At 39.2% G+C, this 17,881-nt stretch overlaps 1 protein-coding gene across 1 annotated transcript in view; it reads left to right on the forward strand.

Moving 5' to 3' along the window:
• Positions 1-17,881, forward strand: part of LOC128659847 (oocyte zinc finger protein XlCOF6-like) — a 122,810-nt gene that overhangs the window by 48,625 nt on the left and 56,304 nt on the right. The window contains exon 3 of the mRNA XM_053713424.1: positions 2,277-2,290. Coding sequence (XP_053569399.1) covers positions 2,277-2,290 — 14 coding nt within the window. The remainder of the gene's footprint in view (positions 1-2,276; positions 2,291-17,881) is intronic.

Raw genomic sequence — 17,881 nt, forward strand, 5'->3', positions numbered from 1 at the left:
AGACCTCTTCAGCGCCTCTTTGAAGATGACATCGGCCGGATCGAAGACTTCTTCAGCGCCGCCTGGATGATGACTTCATCGGATGGAAGATTTCTTCAGCGCCGCTTGGAGGATTAACTTCTTCCGCTCCGGATGTCCTCTTCAGTTCCATCGGTGGCTCGGCTGAGTGAAGACGACTCAAGGTAGGATGATCTTCAAGGGATTAGTGTTAGGTTTTTGTAAGGGGGGTTTGGGTTAGATTAGGGGTATGTGGGTGGTGGGTTTTAATGTTGGGGGGGGGTTGTATTTTTCTTTTACAGGCAAAAGAGCTGAACTTTTTGGGGCATGCCCCCACAAATGGCCCTTTTAAGGGCTGGTAAGGTAAAAGAGCTTTGAAATTTATGTAATTTAGAATAGGGTAGGGATTTTTTTTATTTTGGGGGGGTTTGTTATTTTATTAGGGGGCTTAGATTAGGTGTAAGTAGCTTAAAATTGTTGTAATATTTTTAACATGTTTGTAACTTAATTTTTTTTTTTTTGTAACTTAGCTTTTTTTATTTTTTGTACTTTAGTTAGTTTATGTAATTGTATTTCATTGTAGTTCTTTGTAGGTAGTTTATTTAGTTAATTTAATGATAGTGTAGTATTAGGTTTAATTGTAACTTAAGTTAGGATTTATTTTACAGGTAATTTTGTATTTCTTTTAGCTAGGTAGTTATTAAATAGTTAATAACTATTTAATAACTATTCTAACTAGCTAAAATAAATACAAAGTTACCTGTAAAATAAATATAAATCCTAAGATAGCTAGAATATAATTATTAATTACATTGTAGCTATCTTAGGGTTTATTTTACAGGTAAGTATTTATTTTTAAATAGGAATAATTTATTAAAGTATAGTGTAGTGTTAGGTGTAATTGTAACTTAGGTTAGGATTTATTTCACAGGTACATTTCTCTTTATTTTAGCTAGGTAAGCTATTAAATAGTTAATAACTATTTAATAGCTATTGTACATGGTTAAAATAAATTGAAAGGTACCTGTAAAATAAAAATAAATCCTAAGATAGCTAGAATATAATTATTATTTATATTGTAGCTATATTAGGGTTTATTTTAAAGGTAAGTATTTAGTTTTAAATAGGATTCATTTAGTTAATAAGAGTTAATTTATTTAGATTTATTTAATTAATATTTAAGTTAGGGGGCGTTAGGGTTAGGGTTAGGTTTAGGGGTTAATCATTTTATTACAGTGGCGGCGGCGTAGTGGGGGGCAGGATAGGGGTTAATAAATTTATTATAGGTGGCGACGGTGTAGGGGGGGCAGATTAGGGGTTAATAAATGTATTATAGGTGGCGACGGTGTAGGGGGGGCAGGATAGGGGTTAATACATTTAATATAGGTTGCGGCGGGTTCAGGGAGCGGCGGGTTAGGGGTTAATACATTTATTATAGTTGCGGTGGGCTCCGGGAGCGGCGGTTTAGGGGTTAATATGTATAGAGTAGCTTGCGGTGGGCTCCGGGAGCGGCGGTTTAGGGGGTAATAACTTTATTTAGTTGCGGCGGTGTAGGGGGGGTCAGATTAGTGGTGTTTAGACTCGGGGTACATGTTAGGGTGTTAGGTGTAGACAGCTCCCATAGAAATCAATGGGATGTCTGTCAGCAGCGAACTTGTACTTTCGCTATGGTCAGACTCCCATTGATTCCTATGGGATCCGCCGCCTCCAGGCTGGCGCTTTGAAAACCAGGTACGCTGGGCCGTAAAAGTGCCGAGCGTACCTGCTAGTTTTTTGATAGCTAGCAAAAGTAGTGAGAATGTGCCGCACTTGTGTGCGGAACATCTGGAGTGACGTAAGAATCGATCTGTGTCGGACTGAGTCCGGCGGATCGAAGCTGACGTCACAAAATTCTACTTTTGCCGGTCTCGAGCCTTTGATAACTAAGGCGTATCAGCCTCACCACAAATACGCTGCGGAATACGCAGCGTATTTGAGGTTGACGGCTTGATAACTACCCCCCATAGTAGGCATTCCAGAATCTGTCAAAGGTAAAGGCCTGCTGGAGTTCACGGCGCTCACCTTTCCCAAACTCCTGGGCATACACCCAGATATATTGCCTATAGATGTAGAGAGGGCCCATCGTGTAGGTCCGGAAAGAGGCCTAGAGCAAAGCAATTCCAGACCACGGCAGGTCATCTTCAGATGCCTGAACTTCCAAGAGAAACTCAAACTTCTAAGAGCTTACCGGGCTCGTAAAGAGATATTGTATGAAGGATCAAAACTCCTACTTTTTCAAGACTTTTCCTTGGATGTTACAAGACAAAGAAAAGAATTCGCACCCCTATGCTCTCGGTTACATGAGCAGGGGAGACAGGTGGCTTTGTTGTTCCCAGCAAAACTAAGGCTACAGACACCACATGGACCCAAGTTTTTCCACACTCCCCAGGCTCTGAGGAGCTACCTTGCCACGGAACAGAATTCACAGCCAGAGTGAGAACATCCACCCCTACTCATGTTCGGCCTGATTTCACCCATTATGGAATGGGCAGACATCCGTTTAACATCCAAACTAACTAATTCATTATTAAGGGACACTATTTACAGATTGAAAGAGGTCCGTGGACCATAAGGATGGACTACTATAATGAGAGGTCACCTCTGACCTCCAGGGTAATGTTACACAACTGCAAAGCACCAGCTACATTTAAAAATGTAACTTCTTCTAGCATAGGTTCTATTGTTATATTAAGTTTGAAGGTTTTAATTTGTTTTAACTTGTTTATATTAATAGGACAGCTAATTAAACCCAATGATGGAAAGAAAAGAGATAATTACATATACTATTGTTTAGTTAAATGTTTTATACTTGTTTTGAATAAGATGACCAAGAACGGTAACAGACTCTATTGCACTACATTGAATGTTTTCATTTGCTTTAATTTGTCTATATTAACATATCAACTACTTAAACCTAATGATGGCTAGAAAGGAAATCTCTGGTAAAACCAAGAAATGCATGTACTTTTATTTTGTTAAATGTTCCATGTTTGTTTTGAATAGGATGGCCAAAATAGGTAAACTCAATTGCCTAGAATATAGAAGATAGAATATACCACATTAATATCGGGGGGGGGGGGGGGACAGAGAGGAGGGAGGACAGGAAAGGAAGAGAGGGGACACTACTTACCCACCATTACGGACACACCCCACATAGTGTGGACAGAACACTCTCACATTCCCACTCACATGCAGCACCCTTAACCCAGGCCCCCCGCCTTCTTACATGACACACAGAACCTGCACGATGGATAATTCTGCTCACCTGATAACTCACACCATTACAAGTGAGGTACACAATGATAAAGATGAAGGGCATTCGCAAAACAGAAAGATACACACAACAGTAGGGAGATTGCCACTCTCACAAATGACCCACTACACTTACGCTGGACAGAAAATAATTCCCAAACCCAGACTATTCTTCGGACAAGACTCTCAGAATGACACAGGGAACCGCTTACAACAAATTGGAAAGTATTCTAGTTGTGTCCTGGTCAACTCATAAATATGAAGAATACCTGTTATCCTACTTCACTCTCCCCTCCTCTCTCCCTCCCCCCCCCCCCCCCTTCCCCTTTTTTTTTTTTTTTTTTTTTTCTTCTGCTACACGACATAACTCAAACATGTACAAATGCCTCTTAAAGTGATAACGTGGAACGTGGGGGGTCTTAATACTCCCATCAAACGCAAGGCGGCCTTCAACCACCTTAGAAAATTAGGAGCAGATATCGCAATGTTACAAGAGACGCACCTTACAGATACAGAACACCAGAAATTACAGAGAGAGTGGGTAAATCATGTAGTTTTCTGCTCCCACACCAGCGCCAGCAGAGGCTTAGCCATAATATTTGGGAAGAGGGTGGTTGTCAATATTAAAAACGTTCACCTAGATCCTAACTGTAGATATATCATAGCTGAAGCAACAGTAGACTCCATAGATTACACATTCTGCAATTTGTATGCGCCAAATCACAGAGATACGAAGTTCTGGCAAGACTTGATAAAGACCTTGGTTCCTCATATGGGATCTAAATTGATAATTGGAGGGGACTTCAATATCTCCCCCACACATACACTAGACAGGCAGTGGCTAGAACCACTCAGACTTAAAGACCCCAAAAAAAATTATAAAGCCAGATACGAATCTAAGATATTTAACATGTTCCATAGGGACACTAATACATGCGACATATGGAGATTGTATAATCCAGAAAGCAAAGAATACACATGCTTTTCAAAGGCCAAACATACACTATCTCGGATAGATCTCTTTCTTATAGCCAATAAATTATCAGATGAGGTGCAGGGTTGTAGAATACACGACATACTAATCTCAGACCATGCTCCGGTAGAACTAACACTGAGAACTACCAAACACCAAACTAATAGGAACATACTTCGTTTCCCCACATATTTAGTCAAGTCAGAAGCCTTTGTTAAGTTCTTACAGCACTCTTGGACGGATTTTGCAACAGACAATGCAGCACATGTAGACAACCCTAAGCTCTTTTGGGAGACAGCTAAAACTGTGCTGGCAGGCAATATAATCTCTTATGTTGCAAAAGTAAAACACAAAACCCAATATAGATATAGAACCTTGCAAGAACAGTTTGGACAGGCCTATCTATTATACCTACAGAATGGGTCAAGAACAGCATATGACAGATACATAGTTGCCAAAGCAGACCTAGAAGCATTCACAAACCAACAAGCAGCGGCAGGACTGCTAAAGACAGCGGGTAAAATTTATAGATTTGGAAGTAGGGCAGGTAAACTATTGGCGGCCCTAACCAAACCACACTCTGTAAAAACTGGAGTGAGCGCTCTGCGCTGGAAAAATAAAACATATAACAACCCTGAAAACATAGTGGAATGTTTTAAATCATACTATACACTTCTTTATACTAAACAGGCACCAGCACCAACAGAAACAATGGCTCAATTCTGGAGCTCAGTAGAACTACCTCAAATTAGCTCAGACCAAAGAGATGCACTAAACGCCACAATCACACGAGATGAATTAATCAACACCATCAAAGGTCTCCCCATAGGTAAGACACCAGGCCCAGATGGACTCCCATCGGAGTTCTATAAGGCTTTGCAACCGCAACTAACTACGACACTCATTAAAGTATTCAATGCTTTGATGCTGACTGAAACACAACCCTCTAAAGAGTTCACGGCGGCTCATATCACATTGATCCCCAAACCTGGTAAAGACCACTCGCTCCCAGAGTCCTACAGACCGATTTCGCTCCTAAACGTGGACTATAAGCTGTTCACTAAAATTATGGCGAATAGGCTGCGGACGATTCTGCCAGATCTGATACACCCAGATCAAACTGGCTTTGTGTTCAGGCGCACCTCGGTGGTAAATCTCCGAAGGGTCTTACATGTTATAGAACATTACTGGTCAAAAGGGAAGAGCAGTGCCACGCAGACCTCATCGGAGGCCTTCCTGCTGTCCTTGGACGCGGAGAAGGCCTTCGACCGAGTAGAATGGCCGCATCTGATAGACTCTTTGCGTAAGTTCGGCTTTGATGGCCCGTTTCTAAATGTATTAAGTAAAATTTACGATAAGCCGGTGGCACGGGTCCTTTCCAATGGGCTTTTCTCGGGAGACTTTCCTCTACAGCGAGGTACTAGGCAGGGATGCCCCCTGTCCCCGCTGCTGTTCAATTTGGCACTGGAACCATTGGCAATAAAGCTTAGACACACTTTCCCAGGAATCAAAATTAAAGGAATCCCCCTACACCTTGCGCTATACGCGGATGATATGCTACTATTCGTTGATTCCCCGCGAACCCATATACCCAATATCCTCCGAACGATAGCTGATTTCGGCAGCTTCTCCGGGTACAGAATAAACGCCTCCAAATCTGAGGTAATGTGGCTCAATAAACACCCTCAATCCACACATGACTTCCCATTTGTTGAGGTGACGGAGAAACTGACCTATCTAGGTATACACCTGCATAGGGACCCCTCAAGCATCTACAAACTGAATATTTCGGAAAAAAGTGCCCAAATCATATCCCAACTATCTAACTGGCTCAATCTCCCTCTGGGACTGTCAGGCAGGGTCAACCTGATCAAGATGACAATATTGCCCAAGATACTCTATCCCTTGCTTATGCTGCCATTCCTCATGACCAAAGCAGATACACAGTCGCTTAACCGAGCAATATCTCAGTTCATTTGGAAAAAAGGCAAACCGAGAATAGCAATGGAGAAGCTTCAGCTTCCATGCTCAGCGGGAGGGCTAGGCCTTCCGAATCTTAGACTGTATAACTGGGCGACACTGGCCCGTCTTGTCATAGATTGGCAGCTGAACACAGGACATTTCTGTGATGCCAGCCTTGAAAGGGCAGTGGTGGCTCCTATGGCACTGTCCTACCTACCTTATGGAGACCAAAAAACAATCCCGCCGGGGATATATAATAACATACTCTACACAGACCCTCTTAGGGCCTGGCAAGGAATCCATAAACACCTAAAAGCCGACATACCCTCACCAAAATTCATCCCAATAATCGGAAATCCAGACTTCCCTGCGGGGAACGATCAGGAACCATTCCGAATCTGGAGCAAATCTGGCCTAACGCTGGTCGGAGATGTCCTGGATCCTTTACACCACGCGGTACGGTCATTCCAAGATTTAAGAACTAAATACTCAATCCCAAATAAACACTTCTACGCCTACTTACAGCTGCGTCACTATATAACTTCACTGCAATCCTCGAATGTGGGATTTTGGGATGCGTCACCCTTTGCAGTTTCCCAAACACTATTTAGAGCAGGGTCCTTCTCTCTTTCTCATATATACACCCGCCTGATACAACAGAAAGAGTCACAGATCCTAGAGGACATCTCAATTAGGTATAATAATATCTGTTTAACAGCAGTGACGACACAAGACGTCAGGGTGAGCCTAGAACACACACAGCAAGCAACAATGGCAATATCACACAGAGAAGCACAGGTCAGGATCCTACACATGGACTACATCACGCCCCATAGATTATCGAAGTGGAATAGCTCAATCCAGGATAGATGTGTTAAATGTGGCGCTGCGACCCCATCATTCCATCACTATTTTTACACTTGCTCGAAGATAAGGAGGTTCTGGAGTCAATGTCAATATTGGCTTAAAATTACACTGCAGGTAGACGTAGTATTCACAGAGGCAGAAATTTTCATGCTGAAATGGGAAAACCCACACAAAAGGTTACACAAATTCCTCACATTATATACTATCCTGGCTAGACAATGCATTCTTGCAAGATGGCTAATTAGACAAGCTCCAACAATAGCACAACTGAAACACCTATTGCTTAAACAACTCTTTGTGGAACAATATGATGTTCGACTTGATACAAAACATAGACTGCGCCCCTTCTTGAAAAAATGGGGGGCATTCCTAGACTCGCTTGACCCAGACATTCGAAATCAAGTGCTGAAACCTTTTGCTCACTTGGAAACAATGCAACTCATGACACTGAGTGAAGGGGCAGAACACACAGGGCAAAACACACAAAGCCGAGAACCCTTGGAAGTGATGTTATTCTAAAGGGAGGGAAAGGGATTAAAGCCGAATACTCAACCCAGGTTACCACACACACTTACTTATAGTTTTTTTGTTTTTGTTTTTTTTTTCTCCCTTCCCCTCCTCCCACCCTCTCACCCTCTTCAGCTATTCCTTATTGGAAATGGAAAGATTCACAGTCAAATTGCCTATAGAAACTTGGTCAAATTTATATAGATAGTTATTTTACATGTTTTCAATGTTTTTTAAATGTTTAAAATTAAAATGTTTTAAGGAATGAAGTGCGCAACTTTGTGCTGAAACCTGAACTATGAACATTACTTCTGCGACATGCCACCTCGGCAATGACTTTTAATTGCTCACACTGAACTGTTCACACTTGTGAAATGGAAACCAAACTGCTGTATCACTGCATAACTGTTCATTCGAGGAACTCACTGTCTATACATGTAATGACTATTGTAGAGATGTTGTAAGCGCTTGATTCCTTTAATAAAAACGAATTTAAAAAAAAAAAAACACTGTGTATCGTTTATTTGCCTTTTATATAATGATGCATTTTAGAGACATGTTTTCTCTGAATGGTATCTTTACGGACTCCTATATTTTACTTATCTGATTTTTTAGTCTTCATCATATTTACAGTTAGAAGTCTCCCCGTGGGGTTTTAGTAACATTCTATATATTCTATATTGGAAAAAGTGGATTAAACCACATTAGCCTCACAGGATGTTGGACTTTTCTAGCTTTGCCCGTGAAGAAGTTGCACTGTCGTAAATTAATTCCTATATTTAGTGATATTATAGTGTCTTTAGTATAATTTTTCTTAATTTTACTTTAATTTGACATCATTGAGTGAATAGTGAAATAACACAGATGCCTTTATTACATGATGTGTGATTTAAGTACGTGTTTGAGTGTATGGCTGACATTGTCAAATATGTCCATATTGAAATATTATGTGAAACAAACCTGCTATTAAAGTGTGAATAGTGCTTTGTGATTTAATAAACTAAAATTAACTAATATGTGTGAAAGTGTGTTTAAAAATCAACAGTGAGTATTTGTTTTATTAATTCAACTTTGTTGTGTGGGTACAATCTTCCACTAGGCTAGACCTTATTATTTTATTGTTTATTTTTTATTCATTATTCTTCTAAGACAAATAGTTTTTCTTGGTTTTAATATCAAATGTTAAGATGATATTTAACAATTGATGCATACCATGCAGAATTATTGCTGAGTGATATTTTTTGTGTAGAGATAATAATACTCATCCCCTTGGATGGTTACATTGTGTTATGTGTACCAAATTGTATCTATATGCATTTATATGATATTGAGATCTTATAGCAGTATTTGTTTGTGCTTTAAGAAACATTATTTATGTTTTTATAATATTATATCCTTGGGATATTATAGGAAGGCAGAAAAGTTGTTTTGTTCATTAAGGCCATAAGGTTGTACTGTGTTTAGTAGAAAGATCCATCTACTTTCAGCCTGCAGGAGTTTTGTTTCAATGTCTCCTCCTCTGATGCCTACACTTATTCTTTGAATACCATAACATTTCAGTTCTGATTGTTTAGAATTGTGTTTAGAATAGAAGTGACAAGCTACTGATGTTAGTTGTTTGCCTGCATCCAAGTCTTTTGAGGCATTTTTAATATTTCTTAAATGTTCTTGTACTCTCGTACGGATCTTTCTGGTTGTCATGCCTATGTATGTTAACCCCTTAATGACCACAATGTACCCTGTATGTCACTGGTCGTTAAGGGTTTTTTTCAGGACATAATAGCACAAGTCTAGAAAGAACACGTTATTAATGCCCTCCCTCCAGCAGGCTTTGTGGAATAGAGCAGTCTCAACACTGGTGGCAAGTCTGCACTATAAAACAATCAAGTCCTAAAAAAAGGCCAGTGACATACAGGGTACGTCGCTGGTCCTTAAGGGGTTAAATTACATTTGCAGGTTAGTGCATAAATTACCCCTTCTGTGTGGCAATTGATGTACTCATTGATTTTGTGAGTTTTATTGAAACGATCCTGAATGTCGAGTCTTTTGACCATGTAGGTACAAGTACTACATGTCCCACATTTATGTGACCCTTTTGAGATTGCTCCTCTGGTTCTCTGGCCTCCAAAGTGACTTGGGCTTATTAGATCTTTTAGATTTTTGGTTCTCCTGTATCCGGTTTGCACTTTGTCTCCTAGTATACGTGATAATATTGGATCTGACCTTAAAATATGCCAGTTGTTTTGAAGTATCTTCACACAATTTGTGTCATTAAGGGGTTAACATACATAGGCATGACAACCAGAAAGATCCGTACGAGAGTACAAGAACATTTAAGAAATATTAAAAATGCCTCAAAAGACTTGGATGCAGGCAAACAACTAACATCAGTAGCTTGTCACTTCTATTCTAAACACAATTCTAAACAATCAGAACTGAAATGTTATGGTATTCAAAGAATAAGTGTAGGCATCAGAGGAGGAGACATTGAAACAAAACTCCTGCAGGCTGAAAGTAGATGGATCTTTCTACTAAACACAGTACAACCTTATGGCCTTAATGAACAAAACAACTTTTCTGCCTTCCTATAATATCCCAAGGATATAATATTATAAAAACATAAATAATGTTTCTTAAAGCACAAACAAATACTGCTATAAGATCTCAATATCATATAAATGCATATAGATACAATTTGGTACACATAACACAATGTAACCATCCAAGGGGATGAGTATTATTATCTCTACACAAAAAATATCACTCAGCAATAATTCTGCATGGTATGCATCAATTGTTAAATATCATCTTAACATTTGATATTAAAACCAAGAAAAACTATTTGTCTTAGAAGAATAATGAATAAAAAATAAACAATAAAATAATAAGGTCTAGCCTAGTGGAAGATTGTACCCACACAACAAAGTTGAATTAATAAAACAAATACTCACTGTTGATTTTTAAACACACTTTCACACATATTAGTTAATTTTAGTTTATTAAATCACAAAGCACTATTCACACTTTAATAGCAGGTTTGTTTCACATAATATTTCAATATGGACATATTTGACAATGTCAGCCATACACTCAAACACGTACTAAAATCACACATCATGTAATAAAGGCATCTGTGTTATTTCACTATTCACTCAATGATGTCAAATTAAAGTAAAATTAAGAAAAATTATACTAAAGACACTATAATATCACTAAATATAGGAATTAATTTACGACAGTGCAACTTCTTCACGGGCAAAGCTAGAAAAGTCCAACATCCTGTGAGGCTAATGTGGTTTAATCCACTTTTTCCAATATAGAATATATAGAATGTTACTAAAACCCCACGGGGAGACTTCTAACTGTAAATATGATGAAGACTAAAAAATCAGATAAGTAAAATATAGGAGTCCGTAAAGATACCATTCAGAGAAAACATGTCTCTAAAATGCATCATTATATAAAAGGCAAATAAACGATACACAGTGTTATATTAAACACTCAAGATGAGGATTAACCTGTTTAATGAGTGATACCAAAAAGAAGCTATAAAGAGTTAATAATCGTGGATTGCGAAGTATCAAATACATTTACCAATATGCATTAAAATACTATAAATATCAAAGATCAACTATGAATAAAGACGAAAAATTAGTCTATTCTCCAAACGCTGTACTTATGTTACAATTAACATTGGTAAGAAAAGTAAATTGGAAGGAAATAAACAGTAGTGAATGCGAAATGTCTCAGAACATCATAGAAGGGGTGTGATAACCCCAGAACCAATCAAAGTCTACTTCAATGAATGACAACCCTAGTGGGCGTGAACCACACGCTATAAAAAGCCAAGTTTCCCGCGGCGCGATGTCCTTTGAAAAAGCCGGGTCACGGCGAAACATGTCAGGAAAGATAGGGAAATGGTGAGGAGTCCTAGGAGCTCCTGTGTTTTTAGGCAAGCCTTAAGCTGCATATAAAATTACTGTAGTCGATACTGGTGCTATTGGAGTTACATGAGATCAGTTTCCACCTTTGGAATGATATAGTCCTATAACTCTTAATATTAAGTAGAGAGCAAGCACCGCTGACAGCTGCAACCTAGACTCTGAGTATTTGCAAGTAAATTAAAATTCCAGTTGCAAACTGTCTAGCTGCTCTCTCTAAACGATACTAACAATGTTTTATCTTAAAGTTTGTAAAGCCTAATGAATCCAGTTACTAATCGTGTGTGTTTTCAGTTGTGTTAAAACACAACGATATTACTGACCGCAATCTTACATAAGCGGGTCAAACTATAACTAACAAATCTATGAATGGTACTATACAGCAAGCTAAATGTGTAGGTATCAATAGAGGAAATTACTAAGAGCAATGATACTCAACAGAACACGAATGGCACAGAAAGTGAGGAATGGGGGTTCACATTAATAAGTACATTTGATAGCGAATCCTAATCGACGAATTATTCGTAGTGCTTTTCATACTATCACGCTGACAAGTATATGCGAGAGTGAATCCCAATTGAGGAAGCATTTATTACGCTCTCCATATTAAGTATTAATAACAGCGAATAATACTGACATTAAAGGATTAGCTATACCCCGCACACTTAATATGCAGCACTTTCTCTGCAGTAGTTAAGCTAATATAATAGCAAGTGTATTTGATAGCAAATCTAAATAGACGTACTATTCGTTACGCTCTTCTTACTTAATATTAGGAACAGCATTAATATTGCTAATAACGGATCTGCTATAATCCGCACACTAAACAAGTAATGCTTTTCTGCAGAGACGAAATCAATAGAGTACTACCAAATTGAAAATGTATTAAACCTCTACCTACAGCATCGAATACCTACAATAGGCATTGTTAGTTATAAGAGATAGGAATATAGGAGGTACAATGTTATTAAAAACACGCCCAGAATCTTTTGAGAGCGTGATAGTAGCATGAATACGGAGTAACGTGTCTGCCAGTCAATTCACCAGATAATAAAAGACTCAAAGGTATATAGGAGACACTAAAGCATACCCAGCAACTAGAGTGATAGAGATTAACTAAATTGTACTGTATTTACTTTCACTCTAGGCAAGGCATCACACTGTTTACTTCAGGTGCCCAGACTAGTTACGACTCCTAGCACATATTAAAATTAAGGTGGAAATGAACCAACAATAATTAACCTATATGTATCCACTACCATTTGCAGTTTAAGTGTGTTTTTAATTTCTAATCCTATTTTAACATATACTATTAAAAGTTACATTTTAAATTCAATCACTAGCATTTGTCAATATCCTGTATCCTTGTTCAGTACACATGATATATACAAGTCCGGAGTGCTATAGTGTGTATTCTTTTGGGAGCAAGTCCCTTCTTGCAACCAGTTGTAAATAGGATGAAGATTTCTGCCTAGAGGATAATGATCTTAGCATTTGTAACTAAGGTCCACTGCTGTTCCCACAGAAGCTGAGGAGTACAGGAAAACTTCAGTGTGAGGAACGGTTTCTTGCTATACAGCAATGATTTATGTTCAGTCATTTTTTCTGTAGAGACTGTGATAACTCAGAAAGGCTGACAGTATCCCCATAAGGGGAAGGGGAAGCAGTAGTCCTAGTCTTTGAGGGGCTTTACTTGCTTGCATTAAGGGCTTAATTTATGGGCACTCAGTTTGAATGATAGATAACCAAACGTTTATGTGTTCTGGGAGTAACGTTTTTTATTATTTGAAGGGACATCTATATGAGGGTACACTTGGCTTTTTGGGGGTTTTGATAACCCTCATGGCTGGAAAAACTCTTGGTAGATTTTTCTAAGGGCCTTAGCAACATCGAGTGCGGTGGGCGGGGCCTAATTTCACGCCTCAGTTGCGCAGTTGTTTTATACAGTCAGGCAGCAAGCTACAACACCGGAGGGGAGTTCTTGGGCCTAATCTAAGCCTTATCCCCACATTATCTATCCCTAAGGGCAGGTAAGCACCACAGCAGAGCTGTGGCAAGGTGCTGGCAGGGGTTTTACCGTTTTTTTGGCAGTTTGTCAATCCGGTTTGTTTATTTGGGGGTTAAATGTTAAATTGCTTGTGGTGCAATCTTACCATAGCTTAGTGTGTCTACTGTAAAAATTTCGGAAAATTTGGAGTAATTTTAAGGAGTTTTGCAGTTTGTGTATGCATTTTTTTCTCTTATAGGCATAGTACCATTTTTGAAAATTGTTATTTTTTCATTAAATAAGGTGTTTTCCAAGCTTGCTTGTCTCATTACTAGCCTGTTCAACATGTCTGACACTGAGGAAACTCATTGCTCAATTTGTTTAGAAGCCATTGTGGAACCCCCTCTTAGAATGTGTCCCACTTGTACTGGTATGTCTATAAATTGCAAACAGCATATTTTGACTTATAAGAGTTTGGCACTGGATGATTCTCAGACAGAAGGAAATCAGGTTTTGCCATCTAGTTCTCCCCAAGTGTCACAACCAGTAACGCCCGCACAAGCGACGCCAAGTACCTCTAGTGCGTCTAATTCTTTCACCTTGCAAGATATGGCCTCAGTTATGAATACTACCCTCACAGAGGTTTTATCTAAACTGCCAGGGTTGCAAGGGAAGCGCAGTAGCTCTGGGTTAAGAACAAATGCTGAGCCTTATGACGCTTTAGTAGCCGTATCCGATATACCCTCACAATGTTCAGAGGTAGGGATGAGGGATTTGCTATCGGAGGGAGAGATTTCTGATTCAGGAAAGATGTTCACTCAGACAGATTCAGATATGACGGCATTTAAATTTAAGCTGGAACTACTTTGGACCCCAAAAAAACTCAGTACCACTCCACTACTTAAATTTGTAGCAATATCCCACACAATCTTCTTGTGGAATAAACTGATTACCAAATTCCCCATAGTTCAGAATAACTCTAGGCTGACTCCCTTAGTATTACCACAGACCACAATAGAATCAAATATACAAAACAAATGGGCTAATAAGGGACTTTATAGGATTGCTGATGTATACATAGATGGAGGCTTTATCACATACGAACAATATAGAGACATAGACCCACACGATAGAAATATATGGTATCACTACTTGCAGTTAAAATCCAGAACAAGAGAAATAACAGGGCTTTTGAGATTGCCAGTGAGTACAGCTTTCGAGTCAATATGCCTGTCCAAAGAGATGACGCATGGGACAATCTCCCTACTATACCCTACATTCAATAACCAATTTAAAGAAACAAAATCCCCAAATATATTGAAGTGGGAACAAGACTTAAATAAGACCTGGCCTCTGGAGACTTGGAAGACTAACCTAGCAAAGGGTCTCTCGTTTACACACAATGCCATCATGAAGGAGAACTACCTTAAGGTAGCGTTCAAATGGTACATTTACCCAATTCGATATGGAGACTCGAATAAACCTTCTATAAACCCCTGTTACAGAGGTTGTAATGATAGGGGCACGTATATTCATATGTGGTGGGAGTGTGGCAGGGCTAGAGAGATATGGGGAAAAACCTCAGAATTCCTCCATTTAATATTCCATAAGAACATCACATTATCCCCCGAACAAGCATTATTACATTTCCCGATTCCTAGCATCCTAAAACAACACCAAAAAATAGTGATGACCATCTGCACAGTAGTCAGAATCTGTATTGCTCAATACTGGAAAACAACACCTCTGAGTTTCACATTTATCAAGAATAAAATCATTTACCACTATGAAATGGCTAGTTTAGCAGCAGATACCTTAAATATGAAGGAGGAATTTATAGCCCAATGGGAACCTTTCATTATGTACCATGAAGCCAACAGGCAAAGAAATACAGAGACCTGTGGGGTTAGTCCCACAGATACAAGAGAGATGGGGGGAGAGCCGGGATCAATTGTCAACGGATAACCACTGTATATTTATCACTTGTATCATTCTGAAGGCATAGACTGTTGACTACTTAACCCTTATGTTCTAGATTTCGTAAATTAGGATATGTTATGTTCTGAGCTGTGGCTAACTGTAATAAGAATCTAAGACACCTACGGACTTTAGAGTAAGAACACCTGAACTTTTGAACCTTAAAACTGTTAAAAAGAGATATGAACCTGACAACATTTGAAATGCATTTATTGTACTTGTATGCTGATTGTACATGTCTGAACTTGTTATGTTTTTGGAACTAAAATTAATAAAACTTTTTTCAAAATAAATTTAAGCTGGAACACCTCTGCTTATTGCTCAGGGAGGTTTTAGCAACTCTGGATGATTGTGACTCTATTGTAGTTCCAGAGAAATTGTGTAAAATGGACAAATATTTAGAGGTTCCTGTTTACACTGATGTTTTTCCGGTCCCTAAGAGGATTTCGGACATTGTTACTAAGGAGTGGGATAGACCAGGTATTCCGTTCGCTCCCCCTCCTGTTTTTAAGAAAATGTTTCCTGTAGGGTTACTTCTTTTGTTTCTTAGCTCTGCTCTGGCTGATAAGGGTGCGGCACACGTTTTCTTCAGGGCCCTGGGGTGACCACTGAAATCACACACACATGCAACTGAGTGTTTTCACAAAAGTCCCCCTTATTGAAGAACACACAAAGAATTTATAGTGATGTATACGTCATACATGAGGTCACAGGAAATATATAAAAAACGTAGTTAACTTCACATCTGCATAAGGGGCCCACAGGAAATAAGAATGTTGTTATAGCACATAACAGAATATGCCCATATAACCATTTGTTGGTTTTATACCTAGGTGTCCAACACCATGGGCTTGTGCTATAAAGAGTGGTGCACTGCTTTCCGGTATGCCCACCTTCCCCTCTTTAGAAAACAAACCATTCTCATCTAAAGTTAACCCATTAGTAGTCCAGAAAGATATGTCACTAGGAGTGGCATGTCCCTGGAGTTCAAGAAGCATATGGTCTGTAAGACATGAAGGTGGGGCTAAAACAGCATACATACGGATGGTGGATCCGGGTGTATGAGAAACATAAGCAGCCTCTTTAGCAATTTTATCTTCAAGCACATTACCCAAGGAAGTAGGGTCAGACTTGTATGTATGTGCACGGCAATGTATGATCGCTATGTCCTTTGGGAGTTGTATGGCCTCTAAAAGGTCATTAATCAGGTCTGTATGAGAGATGGTCTTGCCATCTGCTGAAACAAAACCACGTTGTTTCCATATCATACCAAAATCATGCACAACCCCAAAAGCATAGCAAGAGTCAGTGTAAATGTTAACAGATTTATTTTCAAACAATTTACATACTTTTGTGAGTGCTATTAATTCTGCAGCTTGTGCAGAAGGATAAGGAATGGGGCCTGCATCTAGAACAATGTCTGGTAGTTGCACAACGGCATAGCCTGTCTTATAAATACCGTCACTAGGTCGGGAACAAGAACCATCAACAAACACATTATCAGCATGGTCAAAAGGTTTATCCATCAAGTCAGGTCTTGGTGTGGTAATGTGGTGTATTACCTCTATGGTCTGTTGGAAAGTCTGGTGATCCTGTAAGTAAGGCACTAAGTATTTGAGTTGGCCCTGAGGATACACTACTATATTTAATAGTCAGATTTGTATTATTCAGTAATATACATTCATAACCAGAAAGTCTTTGAGAAGTCATGTGTTGGGTAGTGACATTTTTTACAAGATGTAAAACTTGGTGACTAGTGTGTAGTACTATTGGATGGCCTAATGTGATTGTTTCAACCATCTCTACAGCCATGGTGCAAGCTGCCAATGCTCGGAGACACGCCGGCATCCCTTGTACCGGTATTGGAACTACTTTGGAAAAGAAAGCTACGGGACGCATATTGCCTCCACCATGCTCTTGGGCACAGACAGCAGCCATGGTTTTACAATTGTCCCTCGCATACAAGTGAAATGGTTTACAATAATCAGGTAGTCCTAAAGCAGGGGCACTAATCAATGTGTTCTGTTTGAAGTATAATTCCCTCTAGCTCTTCCTCTAGCTCTCCCTCTACCTCTCACATACATTCTATTACTCCCTGTATTATCCCTTTCCCTGGCCTGGAATGGATCACAATGTTGTAAACTCTGCTTTTGATAAAAAGCAGCGTTTTTTCCCTCTAATTTCTTGATGTCAAAACAACCTGCCCCTTCTTTTTCATGAATTCTTTTCAAGAATTCTGCTGGAGTCAACTCCGGCCAATGAGAGACAAGTTGTTTCACCAACAAAGAAAGCTGAGGTTGCATATTACTAATGCAAGTCTGGACCTTCAGAGAGCCCATTGCATCTCCTGATTCCATTCCAGCCTCTTCCTTCCAGCAT

Source organism: Bombina bombina, chromosome 5 (genome assembly GCF_027579735.1).
Source record: "Bombina bombina isolate aBomBom1 chromosome 5, aBomBom1.pri, whole genome shotgun sequence".
Lineage (NCBI taxonomy): Eukaryota > Metazoa > Chordata > Amphibia > Anura > Bombinatoridae > Bombina > Bombina bombina.